Source organism: Strix uralensis, chromosome 7 (assembly GCF_047716275.1).
Source record: "Strix uralensis isolate ZFMK-TIS-50842 chromosome 7, bStrUra1, whole genome shotgun sequence".
NCBI classification, from domain to species: domain Eukaryota; kingdom Metazoa; phylum Chordata; class Aves; order Strigiformes; family Strigidae; genus Strix; species Strix uralensis.
This window is the reverse complement of record NC_133978.1, coordinates 22,286,585-22,306,360: the sequence shown is the minus strand read 5'-3', so window position 1 is coordinate 22,306,360 and position 19,776 is coordinate 22,286,585. Positions and strand designations below refer to the sequence as shown.

At 40.2% G+C, this 19,776-nt stretch overlaps 1 protein-coding gene across 1 annotated transcript in view; it reads left to right on the top strand.

Annotated features, from left to right (window-relative positions):
- Positions 1–19,776, top strand: part of ARHGAP22 (Rho GTPase activating protein 22) — a 132,193-nt gene that overhangs the window by 11,885 nt on the left and 100,532 nt on the right. Inside the window, exon 2 of the mRNA XM_074874009.1 lies at positions 1,098–1,185. Within this exon, the coding sequence (XP_074730110.1) occupies positions 1,098–1,185 (88 nt within the window). The remainder of the gene's footprint in view (positions 1–1,097; positions 1,186–19,776) is intronic.

Below are 19,776 nucleotides of genomic sequence, written 5' to 3'. Positions count from 1 at the left end.
ATGCTCCAGTGTGTCTTTGGATTTGGCTATTGCCAAATTGGTTGGAGAGAATCTAGCTCTGCATATTTACTAGAGAAATGCATGAAAACAACTGACTGAAACAAAGTATTTCTTCTTTTTCTGCTCAGCAAAAAAAGGGTTTGGACCCAGCTTCCATTCCAGGGTAGTTCAGTGCAGGAGTAGCAACTGCTGATTACACTCTTCATGGCTTAATTCTTGAGAGTCCTAGTTCTTACTGTCTTTTATCTGTCTTATTGTGTGTAATTCCTAAAGAATGATAGCTGGAAACCTTTTAAAATGTCAAAGATTAAACTAAAAAAAGCAGAGAAACGATAGTGTGTTTGTTCTTGTTCCACTCACATTACTGGACAAGAGATTCCTGTGATCTCTCTTCAGCTTTACCATAGATGAAGATGACTTTGTTCACTTTGAAGATACTATGCCACCAGTTATGCAGAATTCCTGGACTGGAATATATTGTGTTAATTATGCTTGGGCTCAAAGTGAAAATTAATCTGAATTCTGGCAGCATTTGAACTTGGGAAGTAAAGGGGCTCAGATTTATTGCTAGGGAAACTATAGTCTCTTGAATCAAAAGGTAGCTCTGTTGCCTTGCAAACCTGAATCAGCTGCTCCCCTCCAGTATCTTCCCTGGAAACTTCTGTGTACTGAGAATCTCTGGAAAAAAGGCTGATTTTCTTCAGTTGCAGGAATAAAGATTTAGAAATGCAACTTCAGCCATGTCATTGCTGCAGGCTGCAACCAGAAATTAAAACAGGAAGGAAGAGTAGATGTAATGCGAGATGAAACTTTTGCAAGGGATAATTAGTTATGGAAACCAAGGAGAATCACTTATGCATGCTCGGAGTACTGTTATACCAGAGGAAAGATAATTTGATCAGAAGTGTTCAGTGTGAGAGAAAGGACAGGTGAGGCAGGTACATGACCAGCTTAATCTTTTCTTGTTCATAAGGTTGGAAGGTACATGGGCTTGGTGGAAGAGTGAGGCATAAATTTGCTATATGTGTTATGTTTATCTTCTTTTCCTTACCCTCTTCATTGCCTTTCCCCTTTCACTGGTGTTTGTGTCCTTACAGGGTTTGATACTACTGCAAGGCAATCAGGTGAATGAGCTGCCACCTAATCCTGATGAACCAGGGAAACATCTCTTTGAAATTGCCCCAGGTAGGCCAGCATTTCTTTGTACTTTCAACATAATGCCATCTCATTCCTATCCGTTGTCATTAACGATAATTGAACTGTACTGATCACTTCACTTCTAAGCATTCTGACAGACTAGCCAGGTTATCTAGATAAACTGGGAAATGGGACTTGACAGACTACTTAGTGTTCTTTGTTTTGGATATAAATGCTGCCATGGTACGTCATGAAAATAGTAGTTGAGATGCCTCATGCTCCTTGATATTTTTTTTAATTTTTTTTTCTCTCTTCTGTCTGGGGTGGTGTTCCTTGCCTGAAATGCTGTGTGGTCTCCCAGCCTGGAGTGCTGTGTGGTCTCCCAAGCTGATGTGGTTTTCTGATTGTTATGGGAGAAGCTGACACAGAGCACAGTGCAGAACTCGTGGAAAAGGGGTGTGCAGTTGTGGAGTATCTGGATGTAATTTCTTTCACGTGTACCAGTCCCCCCCAATTGCTGGGGGTGGGGGTGGTGGAGTTTCCAAATGTTTCACTTTTGGATAAAAGGTTTAAGAGAATAGATGACCTGCCATGGAAGAGAGGTTGAAATTTTGTTAGGTAGAAAATCTAATGATCTGTCAGTGTAGTCTTAATGTAAAGCTCTTGAAATCATTTTAGTTTTCATGTAAATGCTTCCTGTGGACTGGCTTGGTATCTCCAGGGTATATTTGGAGTTCAGTTCCCTGTTGCAGCATAGGAGCAATTGTATTCACTTTATTCAGTGTTGATTGTAGTTGGGAGAGAACTGTCCCTGTGCATAGGTTTGAATGCAGTATATTGTGGAGGTAGTCTCAAGTGGCAGGATCTCCAGAGAAGAAAGATGTTGCACCACTAGCGGTGTTAGATTACAGGAGTGAGAAAGATGAACCAGGTTATTCCTTCCATAGCTATCTTCCAATATGTGAAGACAGTTCCTGGGAACGCGGAAGGAGACAAACACGACTATGGTAAAAGTCATGCGAGTGCACTGGCTCAGTCATGTTTTACTTCATGGCCAGTTGCTCCTGCATGGACTACTGATCCATGCTTCTTAGTACTGTCTGTTTCCCCACAGTGTTGGTGCTGTTGACGAGTAGACAAAAGTAATTATGTTAGGCTGTCTTTTTTTTTTTAATGGAACGGACAACACAGGGAACACTTGTCCCTATAGTTGAATGCTAGTGTTGTGGAGGCAGGTGTGCTTTTACTGGTGTCTTTGTGGTGTTTTTTTTTTTCTTACCCCCTAATGAGGCTGGCTTAAAGTGCCTGTGTTGCACACCCCACTTAACACAGTATCAGGCAGTGCTGCAAGCTTTTCAATTCCACCATCAGGCAGGGTTTTGCCATAACTCAGTTACAGCATTGTTTGACACACAGGAAGCTACCTGGGGAGAAGAGACTTATTTTTGTTTTCTCTTTCTTATTATTGCACACTCTGTTAATACCTCCTTTTTCTTATACTGCACCATGCCCTCATAGGCAGGGCCCCACAAGCAGTAGGACATTGGGTTCACAGTGTTGCTTGCATGGAAGATCTCCTAGGAATTGACACTTACTGTCTGAATGTGACACATCTTCTATGCTATTTTCCAAAGATTGTGCACCATGCTGTTGTAGAAGGACCATGGACCCGGGATGTGAAAGCACTTGGGTGGTTGTGACTGAATGATCTCGTGTGTTCTGGCAGTGATCTGAAATAACGAACTGAGCCACAGACTGGCTTGGTTGAGTTTCCTGCAGATTTGAATATGCCCTCTGGTTCCAGGTGGGAAATAATCATTCTGCACTTCTTGCTCAGTCTGCCAGGTTATATTACTGTAGGCTGCAAAAGAATTGTCCTGAACTGCAGGTGGCTGTGGCTTAAGTGGAGTTGGTAAAGCAATGCCACGTGGCTACTTGAAAGAGGCTATCCAGAATGGTGGAAAAAGATGACGCTGTTCACAGCATAGTTGCAAATCCCAGGACATCCATGTTCAGCTTGTGGTTTTGACATTGCCCTTCTCTGTGTTCCTTGGAAAAATGATTCAGACTTAGTGCACCACTGTCCTGCCTGTAAAATTGAGATGTCTTCCCTACCTTTGTGGAGCTAAATCCTTCTATGTTTGCAGCAAGTTTAGTTTGCTACGTGGATAGCGAGTACTGAAAAATGCTATAAATGGCCAGTCAATACCGAATGTGACTCGGCACAGACGTCACTGGAGAACGTGGCCTGAAGAGTTCCCAGTTTTGTTCACAGTATGCTTGTTCTGTGCTGGTTGTGGGGTAAATGCCTTTTCTTTTTCCCATGTGTTCTGAAATGACTGTGTTCTGTGTGGTTGCCAGCCTGCAGAACACCCACATAGTGAACAGCTCTTAAACAGATGCCAGATAGGAAGGGGAGCACAACGGATCCTGCAGAACCCACCATCACTTCCTGTCTTCCCCTGTATTGGATGTATGGCTATGATCATACCTCTGCCTAATTCTGCCTCAATTCCCCTCTGCAAACTAGGACTATATAGTTTCTACAGGGATAATGAGATTTTTTTTTTAGTCATCTTAACTAAGTTGAGGATCTTGTGAATACAGGTACGTTCCATGCCTGAAAATATAGATACGGGATTTTACTGTGCTTGTAAGCAGCAGAGCTTTAACTAACACAATTAAGAACAGAGTGCAGCATTCCTAAAACGTTCCCATGGTGTCCTGGTACCAGCTTATCTGGCAGAGAAGAGAGGCTGAGATCTCCCAGCAAGGAAATGTCCAAAGCTTTCTAAAGTTTGTGGTACCAGTTACCAGCTGCTTTCTCAGTGCAGGGACTAGAGTAACAGCATGTCCTGCACTGTAACAGAGCACATATTGATTTTTCTGCTGAGTAACAAGAACTAATGATGGGCATTGTGTAGTATTCATGTTTCATAAAGTTCATTTCTAAGCTGTGTGTTGCAGCTGGGAGAAGGGTTAACTAGGGACGTGAGACTGCAGAACAGTGCTACCAGTGTTAGATCTGGTAGCAGGACTTCCTGAAATATCTCCTTTGGCAGATATGTTCTCTAGCTTCTTTTCTGGAGAAACTATATAAATTTCTGGACCCTCTTTAACCCATTCATGCTTTCCTCACTTACAGCTAGTGAAGTTCAAAGTGGAACGGCAGGGTAAGCTATGGGCTCAAGTTGCTCTCGTGTTCCAGTGTACATTAGTAGGTGGTGGTGGTGGTGGTGATTTTTTTTTTTAATAAAATTATCAGGGTAATATAAGGTCAGGTGCAAACCCTTAACCATTTGGGGTAATCATCACATAGCAGCTGGTATTTCTGGATGGAAATAATAACAGTATGTTGCTTGGGAGGGGAGTCCAAATCTGGTAACAGAAACTAGGGGCAACAAAGCAACGATGTGTTAGCCTGGGTTTACAGTGTATTTCAGAATGGTGTAATGCAGTGGGTAAGGAGCACGGGGATTGATCTGTAAGAATGTCTTAAGGAGTAATGATGGATTAAATGCTCCTGAGGTTTCACCTTTTAGGAGGCTGATGCTTTTAATGGTCTGTGGCAAATAGTCTGCCTAGTTTTATTCTCTGGTCTCTGCAACACGATGAGATGAGACACTCAAGTTTCTCTGGAGAATTGGAGCTAATTCTTCTGGTATAGTAAGGCTTTCAGAGTCAAGGAAGGGAGCGGTGAAAAGGTTCAGAAGTTAGGAGCTGAAAAGTGTTGTCTTTTGATAGGTATGGCAAGGGTTATTACCTGTAGAAAACTTGGTGACTTTTAAGAAGATTCTTCTATTCTGATTTAGAATGGATTGAATTGATCTTTTCATGGAGAGTAAGAGGGGAAAGATAAAAACATAAACAAATTTTCCATGGAATACCTGGTACCTTTTTGGCTAACATCCTCTCCTGTGATGCCAGAGACCCAAGTTTCTCTCTCACTGGGTTTAGACCAGGAACCTGAATCTGTCACCTGCATAGTGGGCAAGTACCCTCAGTGACTACTGTTTGATTTTATTTTTCTGAGAAAAATGTTTTTGCTTCATTTTGTACTATGAAATCATTCTAGAGTAATTGTCTTGTCCAAAGAAAATGTGACCTATTTCAGCAAACTGGTATGTTACGGTTGAAAGCAGCCTTGCTGAAAAATTCCTGACCAAAACTCATGGTATGGATCTTGGTGTGTCCTTATCACTGATGATAGCTAGTTCCTGTTTCTTGCAACAGTGCTTTCTGCCAGGGTCAACAGTGACAGCTCTTAGCTGTCCTTCTGTGAAAATAAGAGAGCAGTTTTGTGATTAATACGATTTCATTTGAAACTGCTGCTGAAGGAATTGATCTTGTTTTCTCCCTTTCCTCTTGGCGACTTCCCCAACATCTAATCACATCTCTTAATTCCACACTTATGACTGAAAAAAATGGTTTTCAAACCAGTTGGACTTTAAGTCAATTGAACTAAGCTTGATGAAAACTGCACCTTCAGGTTGCTGCTTGTGCTCCTGTTGAGTAGCACCACCAGTCCTCTCTTTAGTGAGGCAGTTCAGTCCTCTTCAGAACTGTTGCTTCAGACTTTTTGCAGACCCAGCCAGAGCAAGGATGACTGCATATGCTTGATTCATATGTAGAAGGTTATTTTCAAAACTTTTGAAGTCAGAGCTCTGTGGCATGCTCTTCAATTAATTATAAAGACTGAGCTCAGTATAGGCAGTTTGCCCTTACGAAAGGGACCTGCAGTCAATAGTGACTCCTTTAAAGTTGGATAGTGGTTACATTCTGCCAGAAATTAGGCTAGGGTGGAATAAAATGCCTTATCCAGGAACTTTTGTTCAGGGTTCATGTAGAAACTATTTTACTGCCTTGTTTGTGCTGTACAAGAAGTAGGAAATCGAGAAAGGCGGAATCAGAAGGTGGGAGTCCTAACTCTTACAAGGATGGTAATTGCTGGCTACTTGTTCTGTAGGGAGTCTGTCAGTGTCACTGACAGTGTCTTACAGAGCAGTTGGAGTGGCAGCTTGTTTGTCTTGTCCCAGTAGGTTGAATGATGCCTACAAAGCAGTCTGTTCTCTGGTATGCTTTTCTGTCCCAGGTGATCAACACCAATTAAGTTATTTTTGTGGCCTTTTTATCTCAGTTCCTGTTGAGATGGTGTGTAATTAAAATAGCTGGAGGGGAAATTAGAAATTCAGACATGAAAAACCATTCCATGTTCTCTATTACTCAATGCAAATTGTAATTCTAACTAACAGCAGGAAACTGAGTTTGCTGCTGGTAATTAAATTTTCTCCTGAAATCCACAGCTGATAACCAACTGTGCATATCTGAATATGTGATGATGTTGATATTTGAGGGTTTTATTTAAGTTTCTGGGATTTGACACTTGGCATATTTAGGGAAGTGGCAGCAAAATAAAATAGTTTTGGGTCCTATTAGAAAGAAAGAGATAATGTAGTTTCAGCAGTGCACTGTGCGAACACTTAGCAAGTGAGAGCTGTGGACACCACAGTGTCCATGGCATTGCATTGACCTGCAGGAGAAGATTGGTGGTCTTGGTTTGGCAGTGGAGGGCACTGTCTGATCTGTTTTTAACACCTCTAGATGTCTGGAATGTAGCTGAAGACATGCAAGTATTTGTATGTCACTAAAAGTGGTGACTGTCTTTTGGAACATGAGATAGGCTTTCCATTTATTAAGGAGAGAGAAACCTAAAATGTCTTCTCTAAACTGTCTTTCCAAAGGAGTACCCAGAATGATAAAACTGCATGCCACCTTTGCAGTCACGGAGTCTGGAAACTTGTTTATTATTACCTTATAGCTTGGGTTGAAGACCTTCAAGGTAATAAAGTCCTAGCAGTAAGGTAGTGACCAGTACATCTGCTTGGTTTTTGCTGGCTGCAGACTCTTTTTTTTACGTGCAAGATAAGTGCAGCCTGAGTCTCCTTGGAAGTGTGTGTCCTGTACTTCCATGCCTAAAAATTGTGGATACATTCTTCTGTATGTTCTGCTTGCTCCGTCTGCTTCTGAGCACTAGATGGTGCTGGTTCTTTCCACCTTGTGTGTGTACACTCACTGTCGGTTATGGTTCATGTCCACTTGAGTGCGAGTTCATCCTGTAAGAGGAAATCAGCCACTCTGTGGTTCACTGGTGCCTCCTCAAAAACAAGTCAGCAAGCAAGAGTTCCTAACAATGTTATTGCCCAGCCTGTGAAGATAATACTGTGCTCTGTAGACAGAATATAGTATTGCATGCATTTCTGTACATTTGCACTGCCAGGAGCATCTTTGTCTGAATCCACAAGATACAAGGAACTGAATGCTTTCAGCTGCTGTCACAGATGCCAAAATCAACAGTGTTTGAAAACACTCAAGTTCAAATTGTTTGTCCGTTTACTTTTAAGAGGAAGACAAAATTTATTTGTTATGGAAGAGCAAAGCCTGTTCTATATAGACATGTACAGTAATGACTGTGGGGAAGCCGATTGAACCCGGGCCTCTACTATTTCAGGTTAACATACAGACCCAGGGTTACTGGCTATTTTGTGGCACCTGTATGACTGTTTTTCCCCTCCCCCATTCTGAGCCTGATAAACTTATTTTTCAAAAGATGTATCTTCAGACTTTTCCAGTTTTAATGAATTGGCATTTGCCTCTTGAATCTGAGTGTGGGAGTGAAGGAGTTTGATCAAACCTCTCACTGCATTGCTGCTTAGGGATCTTCTGGGAAGACCAAAAGATGGTAATTGTCTCCCTCAAGGTAACTCCTTTCCTAATTCTACTGAAATTCTTTTATTTGCCTGAAAAAATAGTTTTTGTGGCCAGTCCAGGCCTTGACAACTTCATTTAGCATCAACAGAAGTATCAATCAGCTGTCAGTATTTCTATGCTTGTTATATAAATGGATTTGAGTTGAACAACTACTATTTGAGTAATCTAACGGAGGACCTGGTTTCCTTCATGCAGATATTAGACACTAAGAACTCATATCTTCTGCAAGCAAGGCATCTCTGCTTACTGATCTCCTTATCCATACTTTCCCTGAATACTTGACTATACCATGTGACTGAAAACCTCTGAAAAGAGAAGGTGGAGAAAAAGGGACTGAACTTTGCCCTCTGAATTCATGTAACCTTACCAATTTCAAGTGTTCAGTCCAGTGGTGTATCCCTACAACTTGACCAATACACTATTGCCTACTTAAGGTGATGACTCATTGCTGGTGAAGGTCTTCAGACTGCATTCAGACTTCTGTACAGAAAGGTTATTAGGCTTCTCTTTCCCCCTGAGGGCTATGAGGCTTTCTGATAGTTAAGAATGTTTTGGCTCACCTTATGTTATCAACTTAAAACATCTTGAAGGGCATCAGGAGGCACCTGCAGCTTGTAAATTGCTTTTTGCTTTGTTTTTTTCCCCTAGCATATGCAATGCCCAAGGCTTATGTTTGCATTTGGCAAGCAAAGATCCTGCTTCATGAAATAAACAAGATCCTGCCTATGTTTCATTAGAAGTGTTTGATCTACTCCAAGTTACACTGTCTACATCCCTCAGTGCTCTGGGGCCCTGGGCAGTTGAAAGTAGGCCTGGAAATGGGCTGTGGCAGCATATGTGTTCTGCTATCCTGGAATTTGCATCTCTAGGAGAAGCTCTGTGTCTGATCCCTGATCAGTAGCACCTAGCTCTCTTTAATGCAGGTGCTGGCTTTCAACAAGAATGCTGGTTTTTACAATTTCAATTGCAACAGCATGAGACCTGATGGGAAAGGAGCATGAGGCTAAAGGAGTTTCATGAATACCTTTTTCTGCTAGTGCAGATCATTAAGACATAATCTCTGACTGTTCTTGGGCAGTTTTCCTTAACTCATTATATTCTTCCAAGTCAAATATATCTGCATAACATTTTGTGTAGGCTGCCCTTTGGGTATAGAAAAATGGCTCTATAAGATGATGGCATGTTGTTGCTGGAATGTACCAGGTATCATTTGATCCCATCAGGTTGCTTTTTAGTGCAAATTAGGTAATATTTTGAATTCTTCCTGCTGAGACATTCCAGAGTAAGCTCTGCTATTGAGTATTCTGCCTTAAGGATAATATATTAAGCCCTAAGGCATGTGTGGTTAGTAGAGATTTTTTTAAGCATTTCTGTGCAAGAACAATTTTGTTCTGTAAAGATATGCTTGTCAAACTGTCAATGTGATCAGTTATATAGTACCTTCCCTATATTTCTTGCTAATTTGTCAAAAATCAAGTCTTCAGTGCTGTCTTGCAGCTAGTGTGCTCTGGTGCTGCTGTTGCAGGTTAAAGCTTTGTTCAGCTGTGTTCCCATTTGCACTAAGGATGGGTGAATCTTCCACAAGAGTTGTGCAATGTTTTGAATCCCTGAGGCTGAAAAAGTACTCTAGTATGTTAACATGATGAATAAATGTACATAAATAACTTATTGTAATAAATATATTAAATAATTGCACTTTATAATTTAAATTTATTATACTCTATTTCATCATTATAAATAATATAATTATTATATTTAATAATAAGACACATGATATATGGCAATATAGTTCATACTACCACAAATTCTAGCAGTAGTAAGAATAAGTATTAGAGGTCAACATCAGCATGAAGAAAGAACATCAAGCTAAAAGGAAATTTACTGCTTAGGTGCCTGCTCCACAAATGTTTTACTAGCTCAGTAGTCTTACTAAGATGAGTTGATCTCAAAGTCTTGTGGGATTGGGCCCTTTATTTGAATTTCATCTGATTTGCCTTGCGCTGTTCAGTGGGTTAATTCTTGTCTCTAGCTGATGTAGCACGGTCATGTTAAACTACAAATATAATGCATTTCAGATTAATTTGCAGGGTTGTACTGGCTGTGTGAGCTGGAGATGCAGTCAGGGTTGCTCATTCTTTTCCTTCAGTGTTCCCAGGGACTGCTTTCCTCTATTTTTTGTCCTTGAGCTTTTTAAGGGTCAGCATGCCTGCTCAGTGCATTTTCTTTAGCTCTGATACTAGAAGTAGTAAATTGCTGAATTTCGGATGGTTGGATGATGATTCTTTGTTGAGGTGACTGGGTTTTTTTAATACTTTGTGGATCTGGACCTGGCAGTGGATGTGTGTCTCTGCTTGTAGAGTTCATGCTTTATAATAGCAAGAATAAAGAAAACATCTCTTTGTTTCTAAATATAAAATTTTGTGAGCAGGGAGCAGTAACTGAACTTTGTGTACCTGCTATGCTTCTGCTGTTGTCACTACAGGACTACTGTAACATCTGCAGCATTTAATGACTTGTGAATTTACTCTGACTTCCTACCAGCTTTGAGATGCTGTGGATTTGATTTCTGTGGTGTGTGCAGCAGGTGCAGGCTATGCAGAATATAGAGAAATGTGCGCACACACACACTCTGAAACTACATCAGTCGCACTGCATTCACTGAAAAGAGGGCAAGAAGCAGGACTGGTCTCTAAACCAATGCAGAATAACACATAAGTGGAAGAAATCAAAATATTTGCTTCTCAGACTGCTCCAGAAGGGAATTATGACACAATTTTTAAAAACTCCTATCTAAAGGGGAGAGAGAACTGTCATCCAAAAACACACTATGTACTGACAGTCATGTAAGGCAGCACTGCTGATGCTGTTGAGGTACCTGCTAGTGCTGGTAGCTTAACTGCTCAGTGTGATATGCTGATTTGAAAATACCAGATGGAAGTAATTTTGGGGAGCAAAGGTACAAAAAATAAAACACATTTCCTTTTCACACAGTCTCACAAAAGTGTGTGGAGGGAAGGGAGGCAAAACTGATGTGTTGCTCCAGCACCCAAAAGGAATTATAATTGGGAAACTGTTATCTGGGGTGTTTATGAAACTGTGTCTTTGAATGATGCGCTGATGCCAGTTTGAAGTGGCAGCTGGCTTGTTGTCAAACAGCTGTGAGGGTTTACAGGCAAAACCCACTCTGTCAGAAAAGCTTTAGGGATAACTAGTGTGCTATCAGTGAGAACCAGCTTGCACTGGGCTTTCTGAACTTCTAGGGAGGAGGAGGAAATATGGCGAAGATATATTGCCTAGGGCATAACACTTAAGATTTATAATTTGTTAAATAAGTTTCCTGCTATAAAGTAACAAGAACTTAATGTTACATTGTAAAAGCTTTCTTTAGCCTTCCTATGCTACTTTAACTATTTCCAAAGTACTGATTTGTATGATGAGTGGGGAGGAAGGCTGGGGTGTTGAAGTGATTTATATGCTTCTTTTTAATGATTTTCAGATTCTTACCCCGCGTACATGCCTGTATTTAGCCTTACCCCTGAGTAGGGTCCTATCAACTTGGTTGCTCATGAAATATGTGCCTGACTGTGAACTTGCTCATAAGATTCTCTTGTGTTATGCAGGAGCTTAGACTGGGTCATCACATGGGTCCCTATTGGGCTTGGTGTTTATGAATAAACTTTAAAAGATGCAAGTTACTGCAGGGAAACCAATTGATCTGACACCTGAATTTTTGAAAATGTAGGCTCTGAAGACTAGTGCAACATAAAAAATGGTAAAACATGAAACAAGCAGAACAGTTTAGTTTCTGTGGTATAACCAAGAGAAATACTGACACTAATCACATAAAAAAAAAATGAAACATACAATTTTATTACTTCATAGTGTCCCTGTAGTGGAAAACTAAGGAATTAATTTTGTGTGTTTTAAAATTAATAAATTATAAGAATATCAGTCTTTTTCCATCAGTTCCTGTTGTTCAAAGAAATTTATGAAGCAAGGGATGGATGTGGAACCTTTGGCATGTCCAGAATGAGTGGGATTTTTTTATGATACAAGCTCTTCTAACAGATCGGATCTTGTAAATGCTTGGATACTTGATTTACATGCATTTCAGGACACTCGGAGCAATTCCTCCTTCCTGATAGCTTTATGCTCTGTAGAAAAGTTAATTCACAGCTTGTTGATCTGGGTAAACTTTTTTGGCTTAAAGAGGTATCATGACAGTTTTGATTGAGACCTAGTTACTAACCAGCATGGCTGTGTTTCACTTCTGTTGATTTCTTTTTTTTTTTTTTTCCTGGGGATAGTTTTAACTCCCTTTGCTAGTTACCTTGGTATGGTTTCCCTATAGGGCATGCATGAGTATGCTTAGATGTATCCTCTGTTATGTTGAGGATGCCATACCATTTTAAATTTCAGATTGCACTGCATAAATAGACCTGAGCTATGCCAGTAAAGAACTCAAGTTCTGTGTTTATATTAATGACACTAGATTGGTTTTATTTTAGCAGTCTGTTTGTAAACAGGTGTAAAATACCAGATATTGAAAAGTACAGCTTATGACTACAAGCACCTGAAAAAGCTGTATTTTGCATTAACATTTTCCATCATATTTTCAAGAAGATTTTAAAAGGAGCTCTGAGAACACTTACTGAAGCGGGACTAATCTGTGTTGAATTTAGTGGCATTACAACAACTTTTTTCTCGTAAGTTTAATATAAGCTTTACAGCATCTCTACAGTACCTATCACAGGGGCTCTGCTCAAAGCACTGTTGTATAAAAGTAGTGAGGCAGCTGGGATCAGGACTATCTTCTGTTTAGTGTAGCATGTTCTGATAAGCTTAATCTTCCTAATTTTCTTCAAGCACTCTAATTGAAATGGATGCGATTTCTTCCATTAGGAAGACAAAGTTCAGGTCACTTGTAATTATAGAACTCTTCCTTTTAACAGACTCTTCCATGTTTACTTTCTCCAGATTCATGTTCTATCTCTGTTCTGGCAGGTGCACAGCCCAGTGCATACACATTTTTTTCAGACTGACTTTGAATCTCAGCCAGAGGCAATAGATGTATTTGTAACTGCAGGATTAGGCAGTGTGTTCCACATCCATAAACTACTGCTCATCTAGTTGAAGTCCACTTAAGAAGATGTTGATATCCATGCCTCCATGTAGTACCAAAGATGCTATATATCATGCTGAACTCATGAAACATTGTTGTTAGTTCTGGGGTTTACTTTTAATCACCAGCTGTCTTGACACTCATGAAAACTTGGGGGAGGGGGCAGGAGGCATTTGAGACAACAAAGAAAAGAGCTGTGAAATCAAAAATATACAGTGTTAAAAGGGAGTGTCTGTGAGGCCATGAGGAAAGACTGTTATAACCAACCATATATTCTTTGCATTGAAGAATAATTGTACACACTGTTGTTCCCCTGGATTTGGAGTTGTGGATTTAAATATGAGGATTTATCAGCACACTGGCAGCTGCTGACTTGAGGGATGAAGAGCCTTGCTGCATTAGGCATGCTGTGCTGGTATAGTTATGTCAAAAGAAAGCGTGTACTGGCATGCTAGTGTAACACAGAGAAAGATTACTGTTCTTAACACAAATATAAGTGTCTACAAAGATTATCAGCCTTCTAGCTATGCTGGTGTGAGAATCCTCCCACTCCACAGAGGCCATAAAGGCTCTGCTTTGAGACCATGTGGTTTGTATATGAATCAGTCAAAAGGATACCTTCTGGGAAGGTTCAGCAAATCTTTTCCAGGCTATATTTCCTGTGGACAGACCAGGGTTCAGCAACTTATTTCTGTCCCTATGTCATTATAGGTCTTGAATATAGATCATCAGTGTCATGTGTTGCTGACATTGCAGAACATGAAAGGACACATCCTACCTTTACTTAGCTCTGTGACATAAATGTATCACAGCAGAGAATAGAGAAAGTTAGTACAAATGGAAATATTGTGCCTGTGATGATGCTTGGTAAGAGAAAGATTCCTTCCTGAGCCCCTGTTCTGAAGCTGGTGGGAGTCAGCGGAAGGTGTCAGAAATATGGCTGTGGATCTGTAGGGTGACTGTCTTACTGAAGGGAATATGTGAGGATTGGGGAGGAGCAGGGAGAGAGAATTCAGCATCCTCCTCTAGTAGTGCTTTGAGGTCACAGCTATTTTGTCTTGGAAAACACAGTTCTACCTTGTAATGGGAACAACATCATAGGATTCTGCTTTGGTCTCAGTGACTTTGAAAATATGATTAAGCTACACATAAGGAGTTGTTTCTTAACCACCTCCAGCAAGGCACCCCAGGTGGAAGGAGTCCAGATGTTTTCTATCTATGTCAGGCCTTCTTGCCATTATCATAGAATCGTATCATAGAACACTTGGGGTTGGAAGGGACCTTAAAGATCATCTAGTTCCAGCCCCCCTGCCACAGGTAGGGACACCTTCCACTAGAGCAGGTTGCTTGAACGCTTCTAGGGAGGAGGCATCCACAGCTGCTCTGGGCAACCTGTTCCAGTGTCTCACAGTAAAGAATTTCTTCTTTATATCTAATCTAAATCTACCCTCTTTCAGTTTAAAACAGTTACCCCTTGTCCTATTGATACCTGCCCTGATAAAGAGTTCCTCACCATCTTTTCTGAAGGCCCCCCCCTTTAAGTACTTGGAAGTATCTGGAGTTGTCTCCACAAAAGTGGATCCTCCTTTCTCTTCTAGAAGCAATGGTTCTTTGAAGTTAGTAAGTGTAAAAGCTTGCCTATGTTAATAGTAGGCTGTCAGCTCTCATGTACACTGAGATCTGTTAGGAAAGAATTCTTGTTTTTACAGCATTTTTTTAACAGCAGTTTAAAGTGTTGTTGGGGAGTCAGATGCTTTCAGATATTTGCAGTAAAACTGTGTTTTTTATAATCTATGTGCTTAGCTGATCTTCCCCTCTGGGCTATAAGTTGGTGTGAACTGCACAAAAGCAGCTAAGGATGCATGACCACTGATAAGTAGTGTGTGGTGCCAGGTAAGAGTTGCTGATGTCAGCCAGTGTGCTCACCTGCTGCTGAAAGAAATGAAAGCACAGTAGTGACAGCTGTCCTAGCACTCCCCTTTAATGGGGGCACACGTTGCCTTTCTACTGACAAAAATGGAACAGTAAGGACATCAGCTTTGCCAGGATCAGGTGCAAAAGTTTCATTATAAAGGGACTTTACCCACAGGTAAGGCTGACCAGGATTTTCTCATGCTTCCTCAGTACTTCAGTGGCAGAACCCTAAGAGTTTGCTAATGTCCTCAAAGCAAAGCCTTGGAGATTTACTGTCTATCACAGTGTGACTAAAGGTATATTGGAATTTACAACCAAGCTTTCTTCATTTGTTGATGCTTGCACCTAAAATTCTTCCGTTTTGAATTTGCGTAGGAAGCTGTGAGCTTTTCATGTACCACAGATGGTCCATCAGAATTCGTGGGATTCCTTTTTCATTTCAATAAGTGCTTTCGGTTGCAGTCATTATTTGAATGGAAGGAATAAAGAAGGTGGACACCTGGTAATTTCTTGTAAAATATGGTCAGTGCTATGGAAAAAATGTCAAAATGCCAGTACAAATTATTGTCAGATGAGTGTCAGATGGTATGAGTTTAGATGCTGAAATTCTGTTGGAATTACAGTGATTAGGGGGAATAGACTTAGTCAAATCAGAATAAATTTTCAGAAATTCAGTATCTTGCGACTCTCTCTGAGCTAGAAACTGTTTAATAGAACAAGGTCATATGTTTGGAAATATTGTTCCTGACCAAACAGTTCTGTGACTTTTGATCTTCTGTTTTAAAATACTGGGGTTTCTTTTTAAGCCCACGTAAGCCCTTTCTTAACAGAACTGTGCCCTATTCCAGGCCTAGCCTAACCTGGCTAACAGGAATGCATTGTTATATGACTTGTGAAAAGGCAACGTGTGAATACAAAATGTGTACTTCCATGCAGTACTTACCTCTTGCACAGTCTAGTGATATATCTACATCCAACTCATGTTCTTCTGTACTAGTGTCTTCCATGAGGAATAGATGAACTATAAACTGTTCCTTTAAACCATGAAGGTCTGATTCTTCTCTCAACAGCTTATTTTTCAGAGTCTTACCAGCCTGGAGAATGAGTTTGCAAAAACATTTCCTTCACAGTTTATATTAAAGGTATTAGAATTGTGTATTTGGAGGGTCGGACTTTTAGGGGCAGGGGATGATGGAGACAGGGGCTTGGAAGGGGAGGATGGTTTAGACTTCTTTGATCTCACAGGAAGGAGGTAGCATGTCACTTTATTACTAAATAGCAGTCCAGAAAGCTTGCTTTCTAGCTTTAGGCTTTTATAGGAGATGAAATAGGTCTTTAAGTGAGTTACAGTGTTGAGGTATATGAACTATGATTGTAATGTACTCTTCTATCTGTGTTATTACATTGCCAAAAGAGCCTATTTTCTTCCTGAGATCCAATGACTATTGGGAATTCTCTGGAGAGTCACAGGGTGTTCCCACTGTGGCCTGGCAAGCTACTCTTGATTACCAAAACACATGGTGAAGCTCAAGTAAGGGAATAATCTGGGTTGAATCTGACTTCTCATAAAAAGCAAATTTGCCATTTTAGAAAGACTCTAACTTTTGAAGAGGAAGTGTATGGTTTACCAGCTCCTTGACTTTTAGATTTTTTTTTTTGAGCAATATGAGGAAGCTAATAGTATAAATAACTTTGTAGACAAAATGAGTTTTTACTGGCCAGACTTGAAAATTTTAATACATTCTCCTGGATTTTGAACATGGGTATTAGCATAAATTGTCAGCTTTTCACAAGTACATTTGCTTTCTACCGGCTGGCTCAGATCGGTTCTCTATAAAGCACAATTCACCTGTTTTCATATTAGTGATTCAAGGTGTTGCCAACACTTCAGACCAGTTTGTGCCTTTAAGGGGGTGGTTGAGGAAAAAACCCAAAACTTTGTAATCCTTTCCTTGTGTCTAAAAGTTTGAAAAGCAACATTTGCTCAGCTCTAGAGATGCAACTCTGACACATTTGGGAATCACAGAAGCCATTTGGCTCCTAGTAAGGGAATGAAAAATAAATACCTTCAGCCATCAGTGAGCTGTCACATCTGGAATGAATTGTTGAAATAGAATAGCGTATTCCTCTACCCTGTTGCAATTTTATACCCCCCCCCCCCCCCCCCCCCCCCGAATATAAGTGGTTGGCTTAACTAAATCTGAAATCTTTACCTATGGTTTCCAGATCTTCAGCTTGGTCCTTAAATAGGAAAGTTCGTTATTTGTACAATAGTGTTTAGCAGCCAGCTTTCCTTTTCAGTGGCAGCCAATACACTATCGTATTTCTTAGGAAGGAACTTTTAATTCAAGAATTTCAGATGGTGAAGGTGAGTGCTATGGCTGGAGGAAAAAATGTGCAAAGTGTGTTATTCAGAATAACTTATGGCACTCAGTCTGCACCGGTTCATTTCACAGGGACCTGTTAAGCACTTGATGTTATTGAAAGATCAGCCTAATTGCTTAGTACTTGAAATCAAGGTTTAGACATTAAACTCTGGGGTCCTGATTTTGTAAACCTTAGTCTGAAGTTGGTATGTGCAGTTTAAGAAGACATGCATGGTTAACCATAGATCTAAAAGGTCAAATTGTGAAGAATTACAGAAATCCCACTTTGAACAGCTCCTGCTATACAGAATGAGTTATGTATGTTAGTGGAAATGAGTCTCAAAAGAATCTTACTTCAGAGTAAGTGGGTTTTGTTGCTGGAAAAGTGCAAGCATATCCACCTCTCTTATTGTAGGAATAGACTAATACCTACTTGAAATTTTTAGTGTGTATAAACAAATATATTTTATATAGTATTAAAAAATATATAAAATCTCAATTTTGTTTGACTTGGGTTTGGTTATCTCTGTGATACTGCCTTGTGTTGAGCCTTCAAACCCTTCAGGAGCAGAGTTTCTATCTGTATCAGACAACAAGTTAGGGTCTAGGATGAGAGTATCTAGGGTTGCCTTTATATTTAGGCAAAAGATCTGGGTGGCAGTTCTGCATCTTACCTTCATTAGCTGACTCTGAGATGATCTGCCTGGGCCTGATTATATTCAAAAGGGAAACTAAATGAGGTTTAGCTATTGAAGAATCTTAAATTTCCTATGGGATGACAGATTTGTCTTTGGCGTCTCCCAAACATTGCCCTACCCTGCAAGGTATCTGGTTTGTATGGATGTACTCTGCTGGCCTGATCTCCTGCCAGCTGCTTCTGTCTGGCAGTATTTGGACTGGCAATGTGTTTGACAACAGACATGCATTGGCTTAAGTTTTAAGAAACAAAATGTGTGCCCTTTAAAGCTAAAATGACAAATGATCTACAGAGTGCGCTGAAGATACATACAGTATGTATGTTCTAGCTTATATTGCTTATATGGATTTTTCAGGTCATAAAAGAGGCTTTATGGAAGTGATAGCGGTTATAGTATTTTACTAGAGATTAGGTGTCTGTACTTAATCCCATACATCTAACTGGTGAATTATTCCTATATTCCTACTCCCACTTCTTTGGTGGAATTATCAATGAACAACTCTTTGGCTACAGAGAGATGATTTTTCTTTTTTTCCCAAGGCATTGTGTTTCCTGAGTGTATTCCTAAGCTTTTCACTCTCAAAACTCTGACACAAACATATATCAAAGTCACCAATACAGTGAAGATCTAGTGTATCATCTTTTTTTAATGAACCAGTGTTGAAGAACTGCTTTGTTTTGGATGAAATGTATATTTTTATGTGAAATTGAAAGCGTGAATGCCTCATGCATATACAAACTTTGGATGGCTTTCTGAAAGCTGGCAATATTGGCTTGTTTTATTGTTGAGCTTCACTGTGATTATTATTGTCATCTAGAGCAAAAGTGACGGAAGGGTTAAGTGCTCTTTAACTCCATGTGATGTAGTGATGCTCTTGGGTAATGTCACCTTATGTCGGTGTGGTAGGGACATCAGAGTCTCTGCCTCCCTCTTGCAATGAATGCATCTGAAGGTTATTCTCTTAAATACATGGTGATGGTTATTACAGTAGATGAATCTCAGCTGTTTTAATTTGGGACCATTTAATTCCCTCATGTAATATAATATAATCAAAAGGGAAGAAAAACTTTTTGTCAGTTGTCCAAATATTTTGTGAAAATAAAGGGAGTTTAGAATTGTAATGTTTCAGTAATAGAAATGCAAAAAATCACAACATGCTTTACTGAAGCTGTCAGCTTCATTGTTTAAAAGAAGCATGTGTATTTTAACCCCACAGCAACCTCTATCTGTCAGTGTGAGGTGATGTACATAGTAGTCCTAAAACTTCTTAAATGCTCAGATTTCAGCAACTTTTAGGTAGTCTGGGGAGTTGCTCTGAGGTCTAGCATCTAGGAATAATCCCCATGGAACTGACTTGGCTGCCAGGCTGGAACAGCTGGAGAGCGGGGTGCTCTCTCCACACATTTTATCTACTACTGATCTGACAGTGTCATTAGTAAACACTTTGTGTGAGTTTTCCAGAACTTGGAAATCTTACCCTTGCCAGGGGGCTCTGGAGTTTGCTTTGTATGAAATGCGGGAGTGTTGCCAGGAGAGCTTCTGGCCACTCAAGCAGGTGGTTTATGTGCCTCTTCTCTGAGATCAGATCACCCTCTAGCCAAGAAGAAAGAGAACTATCTGCTGTTTTACAAGGGGAGGGTAGCACTTTGCACAAGAGATGGATTTCTAAGCAGCTATCAGCTATTGGCATTGTTGTGCAAGTTTAGAGTTTAGTTCTCATGTCTCTTCAAGAGGAACAAGTTGGTACCAGCAAAGCCACAATACTGGATTT